We start from the raw sequence: 22,441 nt of genomic DNA, 5'->3' as shown, positions 1-22,441 counted from the left end.
ACCAGTCACTGTGCCTCATTCTGAAATCTGCTGAAAACCAAGCAACTCGTCCCTGGGTGGTGCGAATGCTTCACACGCTCGGCAGCCAACCGGGAGGTTGGTGGTTCGAATCCACCCACAGGCACCTCGGAGGACGACAGTTCTGGGGACCTACTTACAAATCACCCACCCCGGATGGACACCCCTCTACATCAAACTCCTCTTTGGACCCTCGTGGAGTCACTATGAGTCAGCTGACTTGGCAGTAACTAGTTCAGGGTGGGATTTTTTTAAAATAATTTTTTAAGCGAGTAGTTACCACCATGGTGGAGGCCTGCAGGCTGCCATGCTGCTGAACAAGTGACAGCAGAGATTCCAGGTGAAGAACGAGGAAGAGAGGCCTGGGGATCCCCATGCTCCGCCCCCCACCTTATTTCTTATTCAAAAAAACCTGGAAAACTCTTTGAACCACACTGGTCCATCAATCCCTGCGGCTGTGCATGCGGCTGCCCTGGGTTAGCAGTGACTCGATGGCACCTAGCAACGGCTGACGTGTGACTGGGCTTACCAGCTGAACCACTCACTGCCATCATCGGGAGCTAGTGAGGCAGGGTGGTTGCAGTCTGACTCTTAATGACACTGGGGCAGGATACAATTGCTCCTGTGGGATTCTGAGACCGTAACTCTCTGCAGGAGTAGAAAGCCTTGTCTTTCTCCTACAGAGTGACCCGTGGTTTTGAACTGGTGACCTTGAGGTAGCGGCCCAAAAGTTAACCAGGAGGCCACCAGGGCTCCTAAAACGACATCAAGCTCTGTAACGAAGACTCGAAGGTGGGTCCTTATAGATATTCGTCTATCGGGTTCTCTCCACATTTGAGCCCCCAGAAAACCTGGCTGTATTTTTCCATCGAGAGAGGGCATGGTGCTGAGAAAGTGGGGGGGCTGGGCGGGCGCTCTGGGGCCAGGCCAGGTGGGTGGCGTACCTGGGACTTCTCCACGGAGGCCGTGTGCTTGTCGCACATGGGGCTGATCTCCATGCCGCGCTCCCGCTCGCGGTCGCCCTGCTGGAAGAACTCGGCCATGATGCGGTCCGTCCACTGCCGGTACAGCTCCAGCGGCTTGGTGGGGTTGCTGAGGTCAGCACAGTGCACCATGTTCCGGAGGACCTGCCAGGCGAGAGCCGGGGGCCTTCAGAGGCCGGTCCTGGGCCTCCTTATCAACCATCTGGGGGTCATCAAGGGGGGAGAAGCAGCGGGTGGCGCAGTAGGGAGCAGTGGGTAGGAGGGACAGGGGTGGAGGAGGGGGAGAGAGGTGGGAGCAGGGTGGGAGATGCAAAGGGACTGCAGGGAGGGGAGGGCAGGGGCATTGGGAGATGAGAGAAGATGGGGGCGGGAATGGGGGAGCCGGCATAGAGACGAGGAGGGGCAGCAGGCCAGGTGCTGAGGGACACGGAAAGGGTACAATCTCTCTATGGACTGCGGGGGACGCCACCTGGATTCGGTCAGCGTAGTTGTCCAACAGGAGGACCCCCGAGCTGGTCACTTTCTTGGTCTCCACCATGGTCTTCAGGTCAGCCAGCAGCGACATGTGCTTGGACATGTCTGTGGCCAGCACCTGGGGGGCAGGGGCTGGCTCATACACCCTTGAAGTCTTCGTGCCCGCAGCCCCCGCACACCCTCACTGGTCCCGCCTCTCCAAAGGACAGGGGCTCCTCTGGCCTTCAGAGGCTCATGGACCCTCTCCAGACTCCGCCCTGCCCCCCCGCAGCCCCGCCCTTCCTCCCTCAGGCCCCGCCCCGCCCACCATGTCGATGACCATCTTGCGCAGGCTCTGCCGCTGGCGCTTGCTGAGGTTCTGGAAGATGTCGCAGTTGTCGTCCTGCAGCAGCTTGAAGCCCACGGCCAGGTGGTGGTTCTCGAGCACCGACTCGTCGTTGTACATGAGGGCTAGCTCTGAATCTGCGGCCCGGGTCAAGGTCAGGGGCGGCGGCCAGGAGCCCTGACCATCCCCGCCGCCCCACCCCCATCGGTTCTGGCAGCCCCGGCCCACTCACTGGTGTTGATGAGGAATTGGTTGGAAACCCCAGGGTGGTCCACGTCGTGGATGGCAGCCGCAAAGAGGGCGGCCAGAATCTCCAGGTCCGTGAACACGGCCTGGGAGTGGAGAGGGGGGCAGAGAGAACTTGAGTTCAGGCAGGGAAGTAGGGATCAGAGAGGTGGGGTTCAGAGAGCATGACAAGAGGAGGAGGGGCTGGAGAGATGAAGGGGGGCCAGGGAGGAAGGAGGGCTCAGAGAGATGGGGGAGCCCCTGAGGGTATGAGAGAGGGGGCAGGGGCCAAGAGATACAGGGCATCGGAGCTGGGTGCTCAGGGAGGGCAAGGGGGTAGAGAGACATGGGGTGGGCGGGGCTCACGTCCAGCGCAGGTGTGGCCAGGAGCACATGGGTGGACTGCAGGACGTCGGCCGCGTGCAGGCTGTTGTGGTAGGCCACATCCCCGTGGTAGTGATCCTCCAGCGTCAGCATGTACGTCACCATGGTGTTCACAGGGATGTGGAACTTCTTCAGCAGATCCCGCTCCTGTGGGCAGGCCGGGGTGACCCTGAGCCCTCTCCCCGGCCCCCACCCCCACCACACCCCACCTCCACCCTGCCCCATTCAGCGCCCACCTGAAATATCGTGTACATGATGCAGCCCAGAGATCGGCCTCCGGCGTAATCTGACACGCAAAAGATGTTCAAGCCCCACTTGTTCAGGTTCTCCAGTTCCTGGTGGGGGCAGAGGGCACAGGGCAGAGGTCAGGAGCCTCCAAGCTGCAGAGAAGGCACCCTGGCCTTCCAGACCCTGCCCTGCGGCTTTGGAGCTCCTGAAACAGATGCTGGTGTGGGTAGCATGGTAGGGCTTTCTCAGAACTGACCTCCTGTGTCCTACTTGGGCTGACCACCCCGTGGCCCCAGCTGCCATCCATGATGTGTGACAACCGGTCAAGCACTGGGCTAAGCACCCGGTTGCACCTGGTTGTGAGGGGACAAAGGCCCAAAGAAGGAAATCGACCCACCAGTGGCAATGCTGGGAGGTGATGCCCCCACTGCCCCCACCCCCCAGCATAGCAGTTCCCCATGTTTCCCCAAATCCAGGCGCCCTGGTGGCAGGCACAGTGGGTATGCGTCGGGCTGCTGGACCGCAAGGTCAGCAGTTGATAACCACCAGCCGCTCCTTGGGAGAAAGACAGGGGGCAGTTCTACCCTGTCCTCCAGGGTCAGTAAGTTTTTGCTCTTCCTCAGTCCAGGGTCCACTCCAAATCATGGCGACCTCATGTGGCCAGATGTCCTCCACAAAGTTCTCAGGGACTAGATTTTCAGCAGCAGACCGCCAGGGTGGACCGCAGCACCTCTGGGTGGACTGGAACCACCAGCTGTTCAGGTCGTGGTGAGGTGCTGTCGAGTCCATTTGGACTCCGACTGACCCTGTCTGACTCATCCGTTTTCCTAGACTGTCATCTCGATAGGCTCAGAAGGCCAGGTCTTTCTTCCTACTGACACCGAACGGGTTCAAACACCCAGCCTTTCTGTATGTGCTCGGTGCTTAGCACCTTTCCTAGCACCCTGTAGGTGCACAAGGTGACTGAACAGAGGACGCACCAGTCCCTGGCATACAGAGATCTATAGTACAAAGCGGGGAGGAGTGGGGGGCACACACTTCAAAATGTGTGCACAAATATTTATTGCTTTATACATAAACCAGACCAGCACTTGCAGTTTTCTACACAAACGAAATCTGTGTGGAAACATAGACTGAAAAGATAACAACTTTCCCTGCACATGTTGAAGCTCCCTCGATGTGTCAGCTGAGTGAGCCACCGTGCTGAGACCCACACACTCCCCATTCCCCATCATCCAGGCCGTTCTGCATTCTGACTCGCAGCGACCCTACAGGACAGGGTAGAACTGACCCTCTGGGTGTCCAAGACTATCTTTTTACGGGGAGTCGAAAGCCTCAACTTTCTCCCACAGAGGGGTTGGCGGCTTCAAACTGGTGACCTTGAGTTAGCAGCCCAAAGAGCAATCACTAGACTCCCCAGGATTCCTTCTAAGACCCACAGTCGCTTCCTCTTCCAGAAGACATGGAGTGGGTGATGCCATCCACCCCTGGAGTCCCCCCAGCTCCAGGGCAGCCACGGCGGGTTCAACTCTCAGGCAAGAGAAGCCTGTGGGGTCTGGCTGTGGCCAGGGTCTGGCTGAGCCCACGCCCTTGCTCTGCGACCTGCCCCCACACCCGGACTTCTTTAGAATTCCAGGAAACCCTGACTCCTCTGCCCCCCTGACCCCCACCCCCCACCCGGCACCACCCACTTGAGCCAGGAGGTCCTCTTGATCGCTCTTCACGCCGAAGCGGGGGATGCTGGAGTTGTTCCGGCTGCTGCCGTGCCTCAGCTTCTTGACTCCGGTGATCTGCGACATGGGCTGGAGGTGCGCGGGGGGCGAGAGCTGCTGAGAGGGCTGGCGCTGCCACTCCGGTTGCTTCTTCTCATGATGGGCCTTCATCGTGGGGGATGGGATCTCCACTTCGTTCTGCTTGTCTGCACCAGCGGGGAGCCAGAGACAAGCATGAGCACCGGCGGTGGGGCAGCGGGGGTGGGGGGTGTGAGGTGAGGGGGCTCCCCTGATCCTCCGTGTCCACCACGACCAGAGGCCGGGGTGGAGGGGCTGCCTCACCAACTAGGGAAGACCTCTTCCGCCGGCTACTGGGATGGAAGCCAAAGGCAGGGTTCATGTTCTTCTGGGAGGTTGTGGGTTCTGAGGCCGGCCCGGCGCCCTGGGGAGACCCCCGTCCGATGGATAGGCTTGGAAGGGGGGTGGTGTGGGTGGTCAGGAAGCGGGGGGCCGTGATCAGGGACTGCCGAGGCTTGCTCCGGATGCCCCGAAGACCCTCTCGGGCTGGGAGGGTGTTCCCGGAGGTGGAGGGTGGCAGTGCTATATGGAGGGGCAGGGGAGGGGTGGTCTCGGGCTCCATTTCCCCTCCCCTGGGCTCCTGGCACAGCCTGCCTGGGGGCCAGCCCCGGCAGCACCTTTCTTGAGCTCGCCAGAGCCGCCAGAGCCCAGCCAGGGCCACCCATTGTGACCTGTGGTGGCCAGTCAATGGCAGTGGCTTAAGGGAGGACATTTGCATGCCCTTCTCCTATTGGCTGGACCCTCAGAATTCTGGACAACCACACCCTCTTGGGGGGAGGGCACTGAAACACTAAACCCTCCTCTAGAACTTTGACCACCCGTGGTGGTGGTGGTGATGGTGGTGGTGTGGTGGTGGTGGTGGTGGTGGTGGTGGGTGAAATCTCCCCAACCTGGGTGCTTTGGGGATCCAATTACAGAGGCCCTTGTAGCACAGTGGTTCAGTGGTCAGCTGTTCAAGTCCACCAGCCAGGGGCAGTTCTTGCTCTGCCTCTACAGGGCAGCTGAATCGGGACTCACTTGGAATGACCTCCAAGACACAGGGCTTGGATCTCCGGGGATGAGCTTAGGGACAGACGTGAGAGTGACTTTGAGGTCGCCTTGCACTCAGGGGTCCCCATGAATTTGGGGTAGCTGACTCTAGGCCCAAAGGGCCCTGGTGGCATAGTGGTGACATGGTGGGCTGCTAAGCTAACCTCAGGGTCAGCAGTGTGAAACCAACGACTTTCTACTCCCCTGAAGAGCTATAGTCTCAGAGACCACACGGGCAGGTCCTATAGGGTTGTTATGAGTCAGTATTGACTCAAGAGCCATTCTGTACCTAGGTACAGAGAGTGAGTAAAAAATCCTGAGTTAGGGCATTAAGAATGTCAGGGTCTCTAAACTGGGGATATCACTCCTAGCTTGGGAATGCTTGAGTTTGCAGGCTTGGAGCCAGGAGCCCTGGTGGCACAGTGGGTTAGGCACCCAACTACTCCGGGGAAGGTCGGCAGTTCAAAGCCGCCAGCTTGCTTCTGATGGCCACCTGGGAAGCTCAGGGGGACAGTTCTACTCTGTCCTTTGGTGTCTGTGAGCTGGCGTCGACTCCACAGCACCGGGGTTGGTTCTTTTCAGGGACTGAACTTGTTACTGTTAGGGGCCATCGGGTTGGTTTGGGCCCATAGCGACCCTATGCACAGCATAACCCTCTGCACAAACATGACCCGGCCCCACAGCATTCCCACAGCTGTCCCCCTGCTTCAGCCAAGTGTTGCAGCCTCTGTGTCTATTCATCTCCTGGAGGGCTTTCCACTTTGTTTTGTTTTTTAGTGATGGGCGCATGGGGGTGTTTGTCGTCTCTCAAGAGCCCAGGTGGCATCGTGTTTTAGCCATCGGGCTGCTCATCCCTAGGTCAACAGTTCGAACCTAGCAGCGGCTCCACAGGAGAAAGAGGAAGCTTTCTTCTCCCGTCCAAATGCGCAGCCTCAGGAACTCACTAGGGTCCGGTAGGGTTGCTGTGGGTTGCGATCAAGCCCATGGCAGTGAGCAGGTTTTGTGTTGAAGTTTGAGAACCTTCCTTATGGAGGTCGGGCATCCTTTTTGAATTTAGAAGGTTTTGCAACTTGAGGGAAGCAACTGAAGTTTGGAGAATGGATTGAATTTGGGGTTCTAGGGGGTTTCCCATTGAGCTGTAACCCGCAAGCTCCGCAGGTCAAAACCACCAGCCTCTCTATGACGTTGAGGGATTTTCTACCCTTGTAATGAGTTGCCGTCTCGGAAACCACCCTGTCCGGTAGGGTCACTATGAGTCGGTATTGACTCAAGCGCAGTGAGACTGAGTTTGGGGGACTTTTTGAGTTGAGGGGGTCTTGGTTGAGGTGAGCAGTGCCTTCTCTCTCTCCCTGACACAGAGTCGGCTCTGACTCTCAGTGACCCTATAGGACAGGGTAGAACTGTCCCTGTGGGATTCCGACATGGTAACTCTACGGGAGTAGAAAACCTCATCTTTCTGGTGCAGAGGGACTGGTGCTTTCAAACTACTGACTTGGCAGTTAAAAGCCAAAGCATAACCAATTATGCCACGAGGGCTCAAGAGTCTCGTAAGGTCTTCAAAAGCGCCCCAGTGGCACTTTAGGATAAGCAATGGGCTCCTAACCACAGGCCAGCTGTTTGAGCCCACTTGCTGCTCTGTGGGACAAAAGTGAGGCTCTCTGCTGCTGTATAGCTTGAAACCCTCTACAGGAAACCATCCTTGGTAGAATCCATACAAATGGGGAGCAACCTGTTGGCAATGGGTTTGGTGGGCGGCGATATAAAGAGCTCCGTTTAGTTCGGGGTCCTACAGAGGCTGGATGGGCCTTTCCACTTGGACGTGGTTTTTCATGTAAGCGTCCCACTGAGTTTGAGAGCTCTCTTGTTTGGTGACCTTGACCTTTGGGGAGGTCCGAGTTGGGGCTCCTGGGTAAATCTATGTGGGAGGGTGCAGGCTCTGGGGCAGCGCTCTCTGGCCCACCATGTGCCCCCCCCCGTGTACCCCCCACCTCAGGCCCAGCACTCACCCAGGAAGGTGGTAGAGATGTACTCAGAGACCTGGTTTCCTGACCTACTCATTTCAGACAGGTGTGTAAGCTCTCGGTTTAGCATCCTCTTGAACTGCAGTGAAGGAGCAAGGAGGGAGGGGATGAGGAGGGGGCTGGGGCGGGATATATGAGGGGGACCAGCCCTCCCTGCCAGGACATTCCTTCCTGAGGACCTCATGAACTCCTCTGGTTTTTCTGTATGGCTAGCAGAACACAGCCCCCTCTTGAGGCAGCCAGAGGGGAGGGGCCGGCCCATCCTCTTCTCCCCAGCTCTGGATGGGGTTTCCAGCAAACCACCCCCTCTCCATGCCTGAGGGAAGAAGAGCTCCCCCACCCACAAGGAGGAGCCAGAGGGGCACCTGTGGAGAGGAGGGACTCCTGGCTACCAAGAAGCCAATGGGTATCAGGAGAACATCATCACCATGGTGATGGGAGTCTCCTTAGCAACTCCCCTACCAACCAGCTGCTGAGTTGGGGAGGGGTGGGGGAGCCAGGAGGGAGGACTGAAGGCCAGGGCCTCTTAACCCTTGCTTTCCCAGAGCTACCCCTGACCCAGGGCTTCCCAGACATGCACCCCCAATCCCTGGGGGTCCTGGCTGGCTCCCACCCCCCACCTTCCTGTAGAGAGGATTGTAGTGTCTGAGCTCTGGTGAGAGATCTGGCCTGAGCAGGTTTGAATAGTGGGCTGAGAAAATGCTACATTGGCCAGTCAGGGGGGTCCCCACCCTGGCTTCCTCTCCCCCAACTTCAGGGAGGTGAACTGATGTACAGATCAGTGGAATCTACCCCACGCCGGGCATGGGGGCCACTGCTGGGCCCCCAGTGACATTCCACACAAGTCTCTTCTGTGACATTGTGCGGAGAGGAGAAAGGGCATTGGTTCCCTGTCCCCCAAGCTCAATCAAAGCACCCCCAAAGCAGGAGCACACTGCTCTCTTGCAATCAGGTGGGGTACTCGGCAGGAAGGTTGCCCCCCAGTAAGATGGGGTGCTCACTGCTCACAGTACTGCCTGGAGACCCTGGATAGACAGGCAGGCAGACACACAGCGGCACACAGCCACAGCCTCCCCCCGCCCCCTCCCCCGCCCCGTGTCGCACAGCCCCACACAGCCACAGGCGCTCACACCCACCAGGGTGCACAGACCCAGGCACTCACTGACACTTGGGGGTCACATGCCCCAGGAAAACCAGGCAGCTGTGGGCAAACAGATGGCCCAGCACAGCCTCCTGGTCCCAGTCCCAGCTCAGGCCACGCCAGCCAGACCCAGGCCATTGCAGACACAAGCATCTGGGACTGACCCAGTCACGCCAGCCAGGCAGCCAGGGATCCACACACCCACCCACCCCCACCCCCAGCAGGGCGGCCACACACCCCCAAGCGGCCTGCCAGCCACCACCAGCAATGCCCAGCCCTGGACCACACACAGACCCGTCACCAGGCTTCATTGCCAGGCCACACACGTGCACAGCTGCACACACAAGCCCAGATGGGGCCTGGAGAGACCCGAGCAGGAGGGCCTGGGAGCGCCTCTCTCTGCCCTCCCTCCCACCCCCTGCAGTCCCCTACCTGGTCCCACCAGCCCACCAGCCACGGCTTGGAGCAGGTCTCGCAGAAGAAATTGACCAAGGGCATGTTGGAGCCTTAGCCCTGCTTGGGACTGCCGCACACAGAGACTGGGCTTGGGGAATCCCGGGGCTAGTGGGGGGGGGGACGGGGGAGCGGGGTGCTGGGCAGGTGGGCAGTGGACAGGGAGCCGCGGAGGGGCCTGGGCCGGCCCAGCGGGGCTGGGGGCTCCCTTCCCCTCCGCGCTCCCAGTGGCAGCTCCGGTTACATGGTCTGCCAGTCCCTGGCCCTGGTGGGCCCCCCCACAGGAGCAGCTGGAGGCGCCCGGGGGTCCCTGCCCATGGGGGGGGAGGTGGGGGTCCCGGGAGGGAGGCTGCAGAGGCCCAGAGCTCCGTGTGTGCGTCTGTGTGTGTGTGTGCGTGCTCACTGCAGTACTGGCAGGCTGCATGCAGTGTCAGGTGGTGCTGAGAGGGGGGGGCATTAAAGGGGCATCAGAGCCCATGGCTGTGGCCCGGAGTCAGGTGGGCCGACGGGAGGTGGGTGGGGGGCACAGACAGGCCCTTTCCATGGACACACCCAGACTCCCCCACCCCGGCTCCCCTCCCCTCCCTCCAAAGACTCAGACACACAGACTTGGCTTCTGTGAAAACAGGCACACACCCAGATACTTAACACACACACACACACACACACACAGAGTCAACAACCCAACATGTTTATAGTCACACTCGCAAGCAGAGACACAGCGCCTTCGGACACACCCCTTCCAAGACACAGACACGTGTGGAGAAGCAAGCCTAGGGGCAAACAGCCAGACACTGGACACCAGACAGACACCCGCCCCCAGACACAGTCTCAGAGAAAGAAGCCCAGCTCCTCATGGTCCCTTGGAGGCAAGCTCAAAAGACACCAAAATCTCCTGCCCCCGAGCCTGCCCTGACTCGTGGTGACCTAGAGGACAGAGAAGAGGTGCCCCTTTGGGTTGTCAAGACTGTGGAGCCCTGCAGGACTAGACAGTCTCCTCTTTCTCCCTCAGTGCGGCTGGCCGGTTTGAACCGCTGATCTAGCACTTAGCAGCGCGTAGCCCGCTCACCACCGGGGTCCTTCGCTCTGACAGGACGCACAAGTGCACACACACAGACGCACCCTCAGATCCACGCCCAGAGGTGCAGTCACGCCTAGGGGCACACAATCTCCCTCAGGCTCGCATACCCTAAGTCTCCACCTGCACGTGAACACAGCCCAAAGACAAATACCCGCCTCCATTCACAGACATATGCACCCCCAACACAGGCACCCCAATTTCCTGATAGGCCACCCACGAGGTCTGCCACCGCAAGTCCAAGAAGTCTCATGCGCCCTGCCAGCTCTGAGTGAGTGGTGCCCCTGGACTTGTGCAGTGCGCAGTCTGCACAGGTGTCGGGGTGGGGGGCCCTCACGCCCTCTCCCGCAGCCTGGCAAAGACCCACACAGAGGTAGACCCATGCTAAAATTCATACCTGGGCCAACTCATACCCTCACACAAACCAAGGGCACACCTGACATGCTACCTCTCCGGGGCAAAGGCAGGCCTCTCCAGGGCAAAGGCAGGCGTCAGAGACCACAGTCACAGGTACACCCCCGCTGTCTCCACCAGCATAGGGCCCCACTGATCATGGGCTCCACGGACAGACACCCCAGTACAGTTCCCAGGTGTGGGGTGTCTGAACACACTTCTGGACTTGGGAGAAGTCAGTATCTGAAGAAGCCTTGGTGGCGCTGTGGGTTAGGTGTTGGGCTGCAAACTGCAAAGTCAGGGGTTCAAACCCACCAGCTGCTTCTCCAGAGAAAGACGAGGCTGGCTGATCACTGAGTCAGAATTGGGAGAAAGATGGAGTTTTCTACTCCCATAAAGAGTGATAGGCTCAGAAACCCACAGGGGCAGCCCCCTAGGGCCAGTATGCGTCCTCATTGACCCCATGGCACTGAGGTTCTTAAGAATCAGAACTGACAGAGGGACCAGACTGCACCCCAGTGCTCCAAGATGTGAATGCTAGGGAACCAGTGGAGAGGTCTGAGGGGCTGGCCCCAATCCCAACTATGTAGACAACTGCCCCTCCCCCCAGAAGAATTCACTTCAGAGGACAGCATTGAAGCTGCAGCTCCGGGAGAGGGACATGTCTGATCAGAGCACACAGGAGCAAACGAAGGGGGAGGAAGAGAGAGTGGAGCACATTCTGTCCCACCAAGCCTTGAGGATGATATCCCTGCTCAGAGCAGCCAATGCAGAGAGGACCATATGACCAGCCCCACTATGAGACACGACATCCCTCACTGACCCGTAGCCCTACAGGGGACAACACTGGAGACACAGCATGGGAATTGCACCCGATCCGATCCCACCACACCGAGGCAAAACACTAAGGGCGTGCACCAGAACAGCAAGGAGAGCAGAGTAATGAAGTCCCCAGGGAATACCAAAAATAGACTTTGGGACCAGGGCTTGGTGCCCCAACAGACTCGACCGAAAACACTCCTAAAGGCCAACAAACAGCCCTGGAACTAACTTTAAAAAAAAGAAAAAATGAATCAGCATTGACAAGGAAGGCAATGGGTTGGGTTGGGTGGGGTGTGGGGAGAAGATGTCCTGAAGCCCTGCCCCTCCAGGCCCCGTCCCCGGCTGCCCACCTTATGAGAGGCCATCTCGCTGACAGAGCGGTGGGTCTGCATGGTCTCCAGCTGCTCCAGGCACCAGTCCAACTCCTCCAACGTTTCCCGTGCCAACTGCTGACAGGTCTCCTCTGGGGGAAGGGCGGCAGGCTGTGGCTGCAGGTCCTGAGGGGTCCTGGCCCACGGGGATGGGGAGCTCAGGGGAGGGAGGTGCCCAGGGAGGAGGAGGTGGGGCAGGCACGCAGTGCAAGGTCCTCCCGCACTGGGATCGCAAGAAGGACGGTTGTCCAGCCCGGGGTTTCGTTTAGCTACCTGACAGCGTGGCCTTGCAGACAGGGGGTGGGCCGCTCAGCGGTGACCGCCTGCAGAGAAATGGGCCCCGGTGTCAGCTGGGGCCCCCCAACAGCCCCACCCTGACAACCCAGGAATAGTGCCCTCTGGAGTAAGCACACAAACGGGCAGCCCCTCCCTGAGCCCAGAACCCATCTTACAAGTGAGGAAACTGAGGCTGGGGAGATGAAGCCATGCGCCCCGATCCCCTCCAAGGCCACACAGCTGACCAGCTGGGCCAGATCTTGTGACTACAAAGTTTCTGTACCCCGGATTGCCACTTCTGGCTATTGGAACCTTCTGAGATTGGCTCTGTCCCCCACCCACCCCAGCCCAGAGGCCAGCCACCACCCCCTAGCTGCCACATAAGATTCCTTATTTATTGAGGAGCCCTGGTGGCGTGCTGGGTTACTGCGTGGGCCACTGACTATGGCTGTGGACTAAGCATCGGGCTACTAACCACAAGGTCGGCGGTTAAGGGCCACCAGCGGCAGCATCTGCTCCCGTTGAGACAGGCAGCTTCAGAAACCTTAGGGAGTCCTCGGGGATCACGAGCAGTGGGAACCAACTCGGCCGCAGTGGGTTCACGCAACTCAAGAACCCAACTCCCCGTCACTGGGCACATTGCCACTCAGAGCCACCTGAGCCTCCTCATTCTCTGCAGAGCGGCCCGTGGTTTCAAACTGCTGACCTTGCGGTTAGCCACGGAAACTCGTAACCCACTGCGCCACCAGGAGGCCGAGCGGGCTCACCACATGCTGGCAATGTGCTAGGGAGGGGGGGCCGTCGTGGGTCACGTGGGTGGGGCTCTAGCCACAGGCCAGCCACTCAGACCCACCAGGGGCTCTGTCTCTGCCACTGTCTCCGAGAAGGAGAGTCTCAGAACCCCCAGGGAGTGCTCTGCAGGCTCACCAACGACGGAATCAACCCAAACGCTGTGGCTTGGGTAATATTCTAGCCCTTTCTAGCCCTTGTCTCCGTGAGTCCTCCAAGCAGCTCTCTCCAGAGCTACTGAAATTCCCATTTTACACAGAGGGCGGAGCGGGGGTGGGGGGGGCTGGAAACAGAGAGGCCCCATGCAGAGCCATCTGCAAGGCAAACGGGCAACAGGGCCAGGAATGGCCTGTTTCTTTCTCTCTCTCTCTCTTTCTCTCTCTCTCTCTCTCTCTCTCTCTCTCTCTCTCTCTCTCTCTCTCTCTCTCTCTCTCTCTCACACACACACACACACCCTGCACACACTGTCCCTGACATTCCGTGGCTCGCTCTTTATAGAAGCTTCCAGCTCTTAAGTTCTGAGCCACGGCGGCTCCCTGCCTCCGAGGGAGGCCTGAACAGAGGCTCAGCAAGGGTGCCCAGGGCCGGGCTCCAGCCTCCACTTACTTGTGGCTGGGAATGGGCACATTGGTCAGGAGGGAGAAGTTGCTGCGGACGCTCCGGAGACTGGCCAGCACCTAAGGCAGAGATGCAATGAGGTGAGGAAGCAGCCCCCACCCCGCACCCTTTTCCCCCCCAGCAGGGGAGAGCTGGGGAAGGGTCTCACCTGGGCAAACGGGGTTACGATGAGGTCTTCGGCATGCCTGCAACCAAGGGCAGACGGTCAGGGCTGCCACAGCAGGGACCCCCGGGGCCCGGGCAGCCAGAGGAACAACTGTGTGTGGTGGATGCCCGAGAGGGGTGGCTGGGGGGCAGGAGAGGGATTGGGGACCTCACCAGGGCTTGGGCGGGGCCTGAAGGAAGGTAGGCAACAGGAGGGGCTGGGAACCTGGGCTTGGGGGTGCAGTGGGTGGGGAAGGGGTTAGGGGCAGGAAGGGCGCTGAGGCCCGGAAGTCGTCTCTATGGGGCAGGATGGAGAGCACCCAGTAGGTATGGTCAGGTGGGGTGGGGCTGTCTTGGAAAAGGCAGGATAAGGAGGGGTGGGGTTGAGTGGGGTGGGGGAGAAATTCAGACCCGGTAGTTGTGATCAGGGAGGGGTCAGAGTCGGGGGCTGCCCTCATTTCTGGGGCCAGAGCAGCCAGTAGGTAGGGACTAGGCTCACAGGGTCCAAACCACAGGGATATCAGTGGGTGGTGGGCCAGACAGAGGGTCCAGGGTGGGTGTTAGGCACAGAGATGGATGGGCACACAGACGACAAAGCAGCTCCTTGGGGGCTGCGGACCTCTCACTGTGGAGGGCAGGCTGTTGGGGAGGAGCTGGGCACCCACAGTCTTTGCCAGGACTGGCAGCTCGGGGAGGGACTTGGGGCACAGGTGGGGGAAGAGGGGAGGGGGTGCTCACGCTTCACTGGTGACCGACGAGTTCCGGGACATGGTCTTGGGCGACATGTCATAGTCGCTGTCCGAGCGGTAGAGGAAGGACTCTCGCCGCTGGCTGGTGGCCCCCCCGGCGTGCAGCACGAGGCCTGGGCTCGCCTGCGAGTCCAGGGGGCTGCGGCCGGGCGATGGTGTCGGCCCATTCTCGGAGGCCTCGAAGCTGCAAGGAGTGGGAAGAGGGGCGGGGAGGCTGAGCTGGTGGTGGGGAGGTCAAGACGGAGGAGGGGGCCAAAGGGAGACAGACCGAGACAGGTGGGGGACAGGGCGTTGTAGAGAGCAGACGGTTACTAAGGGCCTGAGGGTGTCAGGCTCCCTTGCAGGTAACTGGGGATGCAGAGGTGACTGACACAGACCATATCTGTGCCTCAGGGAGATGGCAAGAGGGGTCAGACAGGCTGTGGGACCCTCTTTGGGTCTGCTCTTCACACCCCCAATGAATTCGGAACCGCTCAGCCAGTCAGTTCCTGTCACCTCCTGCCACGACCAGCGTCACTGTCTTCTCCGATGGCCAGAGGAGCCTGTGAATGCTTGTGTCTGACCCCGTCCCTCCTCTGCTCAAACCTTCTCCTGCTCCCACAGCTCCCAGAACAAAAGGCCAAGTTCTCACTGTGACCTCACTTCCTTGCCCTCAGCTCCCCTCTCACCCAGCCACACTGGCCACCTCTATGTTCCAGAAACATCCAGGGCATTCCAGCCCCAGGGCCTTTGCACCTGCAGCATTCTTCCCCACCGATGTCTCCAAAGCTCCTGCCCACCCCACTCCATGTGTCCCACAGGAGAATTCTCTCTCTACAGGGTGGCCGGGCCCTTTGTATCCTGGCTCCGTGTCAGCCTGTTGAATGCAAGGTCAGGAGTTCGAACCACAGCCGCTCCACCACGGGAGAAAGACAAGGCTTCCTACTTCGGTCAAGAATTAGTCTTGGAAACCCACAGGGGCAGTTCCGCCCTGTCCTGTAGGGTCACTGTGAGCCAGAATGGACTCAATGGCAGAGAGTTGGTGTGGTTTGGCATTTTGTTTTTCCCCTTGGTTCTCGTGAAAGGAGGAGATTGCCAGGACTTCCTTCCGAGGGGACCAGGTGGGTCTCCACCAGCCATCTTCCAGTTGCCGGCTGAGTGCAAGCTGCTATCTCCCCACCCCCACCCAGTGCCCCTGTCCCCACCTAGGAACCTGTCTTCCCTGACTGATACACTATTAGAGTCCGGCTGGTGCAGTGGGTTATGAGTCAGGCTGCTAGCTGCAAGGGCTGCAGTTTGCAACCACGGGTCCTCCTGCAGGAGAAAGAGGCGGCTTTCTTCTCCCGTAAAGTTACAGTCTCCCCAAAACCCATCTGCAGAGGAACTAGTTAGATTAAGCCACTGGGAGACCCCCTACTAGCCCCAGGCCAGGGTCTCAAACGGTCTGACTATCAGACAGAGATCATTGTCATCCACAATCGCTGAGGACAAACGGGTGCATAAGCAAATGTGGTGAAGAAAGCTGACGGTGCCCAGCTGTGGAAAGATATAGCGCCTGGGGTCTTAGAGGCTTGAAGATAAACAAGCGGACATCTAGCTGAGAAGCAACAAAAGTTCACGTGGACAAAGCACACCTGCCTGTGTGATCACACAGGGTCAATGGGATCAGGTATCAAGCATCAAAGAACAAAAAAATCTTATCACTGTGAATGAGGGGGAGTACAGGAGTGGGGACCCATGCTCATGTGAAGGCAACTGGACATCCCCTTTTAGAAGGGTCATGGGGAGGAGACAAGCCAGACAGGGTGCAGTGTAGCAACGACATAACGTACAACTTTCCTCTAGTTCTTTAATGCTTCCTCCCCCCACTATCATGAGTCCGATTCTACCTTACAAATCCGGTTAGACCAGAGGATGTACACTGGTACAGATAAGAACTGGAAACACAGGGAATCCAGGACAGATGATCCCTGATCCCCTCAGGACCAGTGAGTGGTGAGAGTGGTGATACCTGGACGGTGGAGGAAGGTGGGGTAGAAAGGGGGAACTGAGCACAAGGATCTACATATAACCCCCTCCCTGGAGAATGGACAACAGAAAAGTTGGTGAAGGGAGACGTCGGACAGTGTAAGATATGACAAAATAATAATAATTTATAAATTATCAAGGGTTCATGAGGTAGCTGATACCAAGGGCTCAAGCAGAAAGCAAATGTTTAGAGAATGATGAAGGCAACAAATGTACAAATGTGCTCAACATGATGGATGTATAAATAAAATGATTTAAAACAATAAAATGATTTAAAACAAAAGAGAGAGAGAGATCATTGTCATTTTGACTATGCTGGATCGAACTTGATACTTGGTTGGTTAACCTCCCTATTGACCCAACCTGAATTTGTCCCAGGTATAAGTGTCTCTTGCGTGTTCCATGACAAAAATTTCTTCCCTGGTTTTTTAAATATTGATGGGGGTCTTTTCTTTCTTAGTCATTTTATATATATACATATATATACATACATACACACATATACATATATATATTTCCTTTTTTAAAAGAACTCAATAGATGCTTATTTAATGTAGAAGCAGCATCCAGAATATCATAATCAAATTATATATATACATATATATACACACCTAAGTACTTAATACATAATTTCTATAATATTAACAGAGAGGGGAATTTGCCAAGCATACCATTACTAAATATCTTGAATATTGGTTCATATTAATATATTTAGACTCATTCAATTTTATTTAAACTGCTGCACAGCTCTGTAATTTATTTAACTTGTTTCTTATTAAGGAAACATTCAGGTTGCTTTTTTGCCTCTAGCTATTATGTATGGGCACTTAGTACTTTTGCTTTCTTTTCAATGATTTTTCATTTATGTCTTTTAAAATCTTTATTTATTATTATTTTATTCTTACCACTTTATTTCTATTTTGTTTTTTATTGTTTCTATTGGGCTTCGCAGTTGGTGAAACACAGAGGAGCGGATGCATAGAGATGATAACGGATACAAGGGTTTATAGGAGTTGTAGGGATGGGGGGTGGGCGGTAGGGAGGGTGAGGGGCTTTTAGGAATAAACAGTGCAGGTGGGAGGGGGCGGGGAGCACTAGAACTGATTGTGATCGTGGAGGGGGGTACGTTCTAAAATGAATTGTAGTAATGACTGTACAATTCTTTTTGCTATGGTTGAACGATCGAGCTATTGAATTGTATGATACGTAGATCAGGTGCCAATGAAACTGTACAACACAGAAAGGGCCAGTCCCAGCCTCAGAGGCCCACGGGGACAGTTCCACTCTGTTCTCTAGGGTCACGATGAAGGAGAGTTGGCAGTGAGGTTTAGTTTGGTTTAAACCCAGCCTTTCGGATTTTCCTCCTCTTTTCTCTCGGTTTCCTTCCCTTCTGTGCAGTCTGCCTGTCTCTCTAACCTGCGCAGGGACTTTTGTGGAGTCCTCGGAGCCTAGAACAGAGCCTGGCAGGTTGGTGGCCTGTAAGTACCCCTGGGATGAGTCATGAAAATCACGGAACGAAAAGTCATCTTGGGAGACTTGAATCCTCAGTTAGGTCCCGGCTCGACTGACCACATCCTAGTGATGGCTTTTGTTTGAAACGTTCCTTTTTCAAAAAGCAAGGGAGGGAATGTCTGTACCGGACTGGGCCTGGAGAGGAATTAACACCGGGCCGAGTGGCAGCAAGGCCCTGAGCGGTGGCTTTAGCTGTGGTGATCGGGGCACGCTGGGGGGTGTCTGAGCAGGGTGTTGGGTTGACATGGACCTGGCTCAAGTCAAGGAACGGGAAGAGCACTCCAGCTACCAGGACTGGCAAGTGCAAAGGGCCTGAGGCAGGCAAAGGCTGGTTTCTGGAGAGCAGCAAAGAACTGGTTGGGGCCAGAGTGGGAATGGAGGTACTCACAGGCCAAGACAGAGGGCATTAGGACCCCTGTCTGGGGCCACTGGTGAGACAGAGGACCGCCCCCCACACACACCCCCAGGATGAGGCAGGGAGCCCCTGGTAGCCCACTGTGTGACTTAGGGCCAATGATAACTTCACTTTCTTCATTTAGCAAACGGGGACAACCACTCCCACCACCATCAGATTTGTCCAGGTGCCAGCCCTCAGACAGGTGAAAGTGTGGGAGCTTGAGGAAGAAATCATTAAAAGCACCAGGGACCATAAAACTCTCAGCAGCCCAGAAAATCTCTCCTTGGGGCGCAAACTCAGCAAGGCATTCGATGCGGGTGGAGAGCTGAGGCGCTATGACCCTGCCCCACGCTGTGGGGTCTCAGGAAGCCACTGCCCCCTCTGGTGTTGGAGAAACTGGCCCAATGGGTCAGGACTTTGGATTTGCTCCGATGGGGAGGGGGAGGGAGCAGGAAACCTCTCTTTCTACTCCCACATGTCAAGGGATTTGAACACTCCATCTGCTGTAAATGAACACCCCGAAGTCTCCTAGCTCCAGACAGAGGCCCCAGTTTCCCAATGTGGAGCCAGTCGGGGGGGGGGGGCTGTCACTGCCATCATTTTCCAGGTGAAGAAACTGAGGCACAGAAGACACCCTGATCGGCTCAGGGTCCCACAGCACAACTGTGGCAGTTAGACACCAGACCCGTCCTCAGCCACCACAATGTGAACTGCTTACCAACAACAGCACCCCCCTCACACACACACACGCCCTGCCCCCTGCTCTGCCTACGGCACCTCCACGTGAGCAGGGCAGCACCCGCAAATGTTCCTAGGGGCAGGGAGCCAAGAAACCGTGCAACTAGATGTTCCAATTTTCCAAGGAAATGCCTACTTTTAGTAGGCAAAAATGCAGACTTCTTAAATCGCTTAAAACAACAACAACCAACACCACCACTGACGACTGTTCTGTTTGGTCAGCAGAACCACATCAGGGCAAGACGGGTCTTTAAATGATTCCGGGGCCTGCAAACCTGCTCTGAAGACTGATGTGGACACGTGGGCAAACCTTTAACCACTGCTCAGTAATGGAGCCTAACTAATAAAACTCCATGTTAAAACAAACTGTGAAGTTTGTGCTGTGCCGAAGATACTGTCGAGTGAATGGAGAAAAAGGGAGATGAGGGAGGAAGAAGAGGAAGAAGAAGAAGAAAATAATAATGGGGAACAGGGGGGGATAAAGCTCCAGATTGAACAAAATGCCCTACAAAGGACATGTATCTAGAATACACTTAAAAAATATTTGAAACTCAATAATGAAACAGCTCAATTAAAATTCTCTTAAAAAAATGAACAAGAGATTTGAACAGATTGTTCACCAAAGAAAAGGAACAGATGGCAAATAAGCACAGGAAATAGAATGTATCCTTTGGGAAATGCAAATTGAAACCAGGAAATACTGTCCCGCCTACGAGACTCACTAAAACAAACAAACAAACAAACTGACGATATCAAGTGCTGGCAGGGCTAGGGAGCAACTGGAACACTCATCAATGACGGCGAGAGTGGAGAGTGTTGACAGCCACTTTCGGAAAACAACAACAACAACAAACGGCCTGGCAGCTTCCATGAAAATAAATACACACTTGCTACATGACCCAACAATCGCACTGCTGGATACTTTCCCAGGATAAATGAAAATATGTGTCCAAGTTAAAAACCCCCGTACACAAATGTGTCTAAGAGCTCTGTTTGTGATCATCAAATCCTAGAAACACCTGGTCCATGGACCAGTGCAGGGAGAGACAGGTACAACCTATACCATGGACTAGTGCTCAGTTCTACAAAAAGGAATGAACGACCTAAATTAGACGGAGGTCAACCTGGGTGCACGTGGGTGGTAACATGGAGGCATGTGTCAAACTGCATGGACATGTAAACGGCACAGCCTGAATTTTCATTCGGAAAATTGGCACTCGTCTGCTTCGTTGACTCTGCAGCGGCCTTTGTGTGAATCAGACAAATGAAGGGTAACACTGAAAGAAGACGGCGTTCCGGAACACTTCTGTGTACACAGAGCGAGACGTCTTCGAGCAAGCACCGCGAGAGTTGCGTGGTTTCAATTCCAGAACGGTGTGCGTCAGGGTTTCATCCTTCCATCAGACTGATTCAGTCTGTCTGCTAAACAACTAATCCAAGAAACCGCATTACAGGAAGGCGACCAGGCCGTCAGGATGGGAGGAAGGCTCACTAACAACCTGCAACAGGCAGCTGACACGACCTTGCTTGCCGAAAGTGAGGAGGATGTGCAGCATCAGGAGATCAAAGACTATCCAGCTAACAAAAATCCTCACCACTGGACCGATGAGCAACTTCACGGTAAATGGATAAACGGGCACAATGGCCAAGGGCTTCATTTAACTTGGATCTACAACCAACCAGGGAAGCAGAAGCCAGGAAATCGGAGCACGAATCACACTGGGCAAACCTGCTGCAAAAGACCTCCTTACAGTGTTAAAGAGGAAAGGGTGTCACTCTGAACCTTTGGGAGCCCCTGACCCAAGCCATGGCGTTTTCGATCGCCGCGCATGCATGTAAAAGCTGGACGAGGAAGAAAGAAGACTTTGATGATGTTGGCGTAGACTAGTAAACGTTTCACAGGCTGCCAGGAGAACAAACACATTTGGGTTGAAAGTAGGACAGCCAGAACGCTCTTTAGAATCAAGCGCGGCGAGACTATTTCATGTACTTTGGACATGTCACCAGACGAGAAAAGTCCGCGGAGGATGTCATGCTTCGGTGCGAAAAAGAGGAAGGATCGGCGTCAAAAAGGAGGACACCGATCCACAAGACGGGCTGACACAGGGACGGCACAGTGGGCTCACACCTAGGACCGACTGTGAAGATGGTGCAAGACGGGGCAGTGTCTCTTTCTGTGGTTACACAGGGTCGCTAGCAGCCGGAACCGACATGACAGCGTCGGACAACAATCCTGAAAAGCAATTTAATGAGCACGCTCATTGTGGACTCAATTAACCACTCCTGGGTCATCTGCTGGAGACGTCGCTGATGATGCCCGTGTACTGAGCACCTGCGGTGTGTGTGAGGTCAGACCCCTTTAGGTATACGATACAGGGAAACTTGTCGCCGCCGGTAGGCATAACCTGGGTCAAAAGGAAGACGCAGATGTTTCCCACTACAATAGCGAAGAGCACAGTGGTCAGGCGGCATCCTGTCAGAGGCGGAAACTGTCCAGCCCTGAACCTGGAACAAGACAGCTCCTCTATGGAGTTTCGGCTCTCCCAGATGTCACTCTAAGGAGACACTTTCTGAGCCCTGGCCGTGGGCTGGCACCACGGAACCCCTTCCTCCCATTTAACTCAGCTTTCCACCCACCCCACGAGGAGGGGTCTGTTACCAGCCCTGTACAATGAGGACACTGACAGGCATGGCGGGGCAGCCACGGGTTGGTGGCCTTGCTGGAGAACCATGGACCTATCTTCCAAAGTCCTGGCCTGGGTTTGGGGGTTCTGTTAGCAGGGACTGGACTGAGGGAGGGCCCCCCTCGGCCCCAGGAACCATAGCTGCCGTTTAGGGAGAATGAGCACCAGGCCCCAAGACGGTGCCCACGGATACGCCAGCCTCAGGGAATTCCACCCTGCGCAAGCAGCAGCCCAGAGGCCAGGATGGAAGAGCCAGCCCAGGGGGCCCTGCTGTGCGTGATGACAGGATCTGATGTCCTGAGACTGAGAAAGAGCAGAGGGAAGGGGGTGAGGGCTGGTGAGCTCGCAGTCCCAGCCAGGCCCCAGAATCAGCACCCTAGTCTATGAGTAGCCTCCCCTCGACTTACCATTGCTCACGGTGACCCAGAGTCACCCTGGAGGCTGCTACAGAGATGTCCCAATAAGACCCAGAGTCAGCCTGCCTGCCAACGAACCCTGACAGCCATCAGCGGGGCCAAATGACCTTCCCAAGACTCCCGGCCCCTGCTCAGGTGAAGCAGCTCCCCAATCCACCCCTTTGGGCCCCTGGGTACGCCCAGCTGGGCAGCAAATTGGGCCTCTGGAGGGAAGTGAACTTCAGGGAGCTCTGCTGCAGGGGCTGATGGGAAACAAACAAGCTGGTGTGGAGGCAGGGAAAGGGGACAAGTCACAGTCGATGATTAGAGAGAGAGAGAGAGAGAGAGACTAGCTGCTGTGGAATGTCACATGGCAGGCACATCTGAACAGCCCATT

The 22,441-nt window shown here is 56.3% G+C and overlaps 1 protein-coding gene across 2 annotated transcripts in view; it reads right to left on the bottom strand.

Annotated features, from left to right (window-relative positions):
- Positions 1–22,441, bottom strand: part of PDE4A (phosphodiesterase 4A) — a 40,248-nt gene that overhangs the window by 5,216 nt on the left and 12,591 nt on the right. For both annotated transcript variants that reach the window (XM_075546902.1, XM_075546909.1), the window contains exons 2-14: positions 14,301–14,495; positions 13,567–13,603; positions 13,407–13,477; positions 12,009–12,058; positions 11,715–11,827; positions 7,463–7,556; positions 4,329–4,555; positions 2,646–2,744; positions 2,392–2,556; positions 2,033–2,132; positions 1,783–1,937; positions 1,471–1,593; positions 963–1,145 (exon numbers count right to left, since the gene is read on the bottom strand). In XM_075546902.1, coding sequence (XP_075403017.1) covers positions 963–1,145; positions 1,471–1,593; positions 1,783–1,937; positions 2,033–2,132; positions 2,392–2,556; positions 2,646–2,744; positions 4,329–4,555; positions 7,463–7,556; positions 11,715–11,827; positions 12,009–12,058; positions 13,407–13,477; positions 13,567–13,603; positions 14,301–14,495 — 1,612 coding nt within the window. The remainder of the gene's footprint in view (positions 1–962; positions 1,146–1,470; positions 1,594–1,782; positions 1,938–2,032; positions 2,133–2,391; positions 2,557–2,645; positions 2,745–4,328; positions 4,556–7,462; positions 7,557–11,714; positions 11,828–12,008; positions 12,059–13,406; positions 13,478–13,566; positions 13,604–14,300; positions 14,496–22,441) is intronic.

Source organism: Tenrec ecaudatus, chromosome 1, assembly GCF_050624435.1.
Source record: "Tenrec ecaudatus isolate mTenEca1 chromosome 1, mTenEca1.hap1, whole genome shotgun sequence".
Taxonomy (NCBI): domain Eukaryota; kingdom Metazoa; phylum Chordata; class Mammalia; order Afrosoricida; family Tenrecidae; genus Tenrec; species Tenrec ecaudatus.
This window is presented reverse-complemented; position numbering and strand designations above follow the sequence as displayed.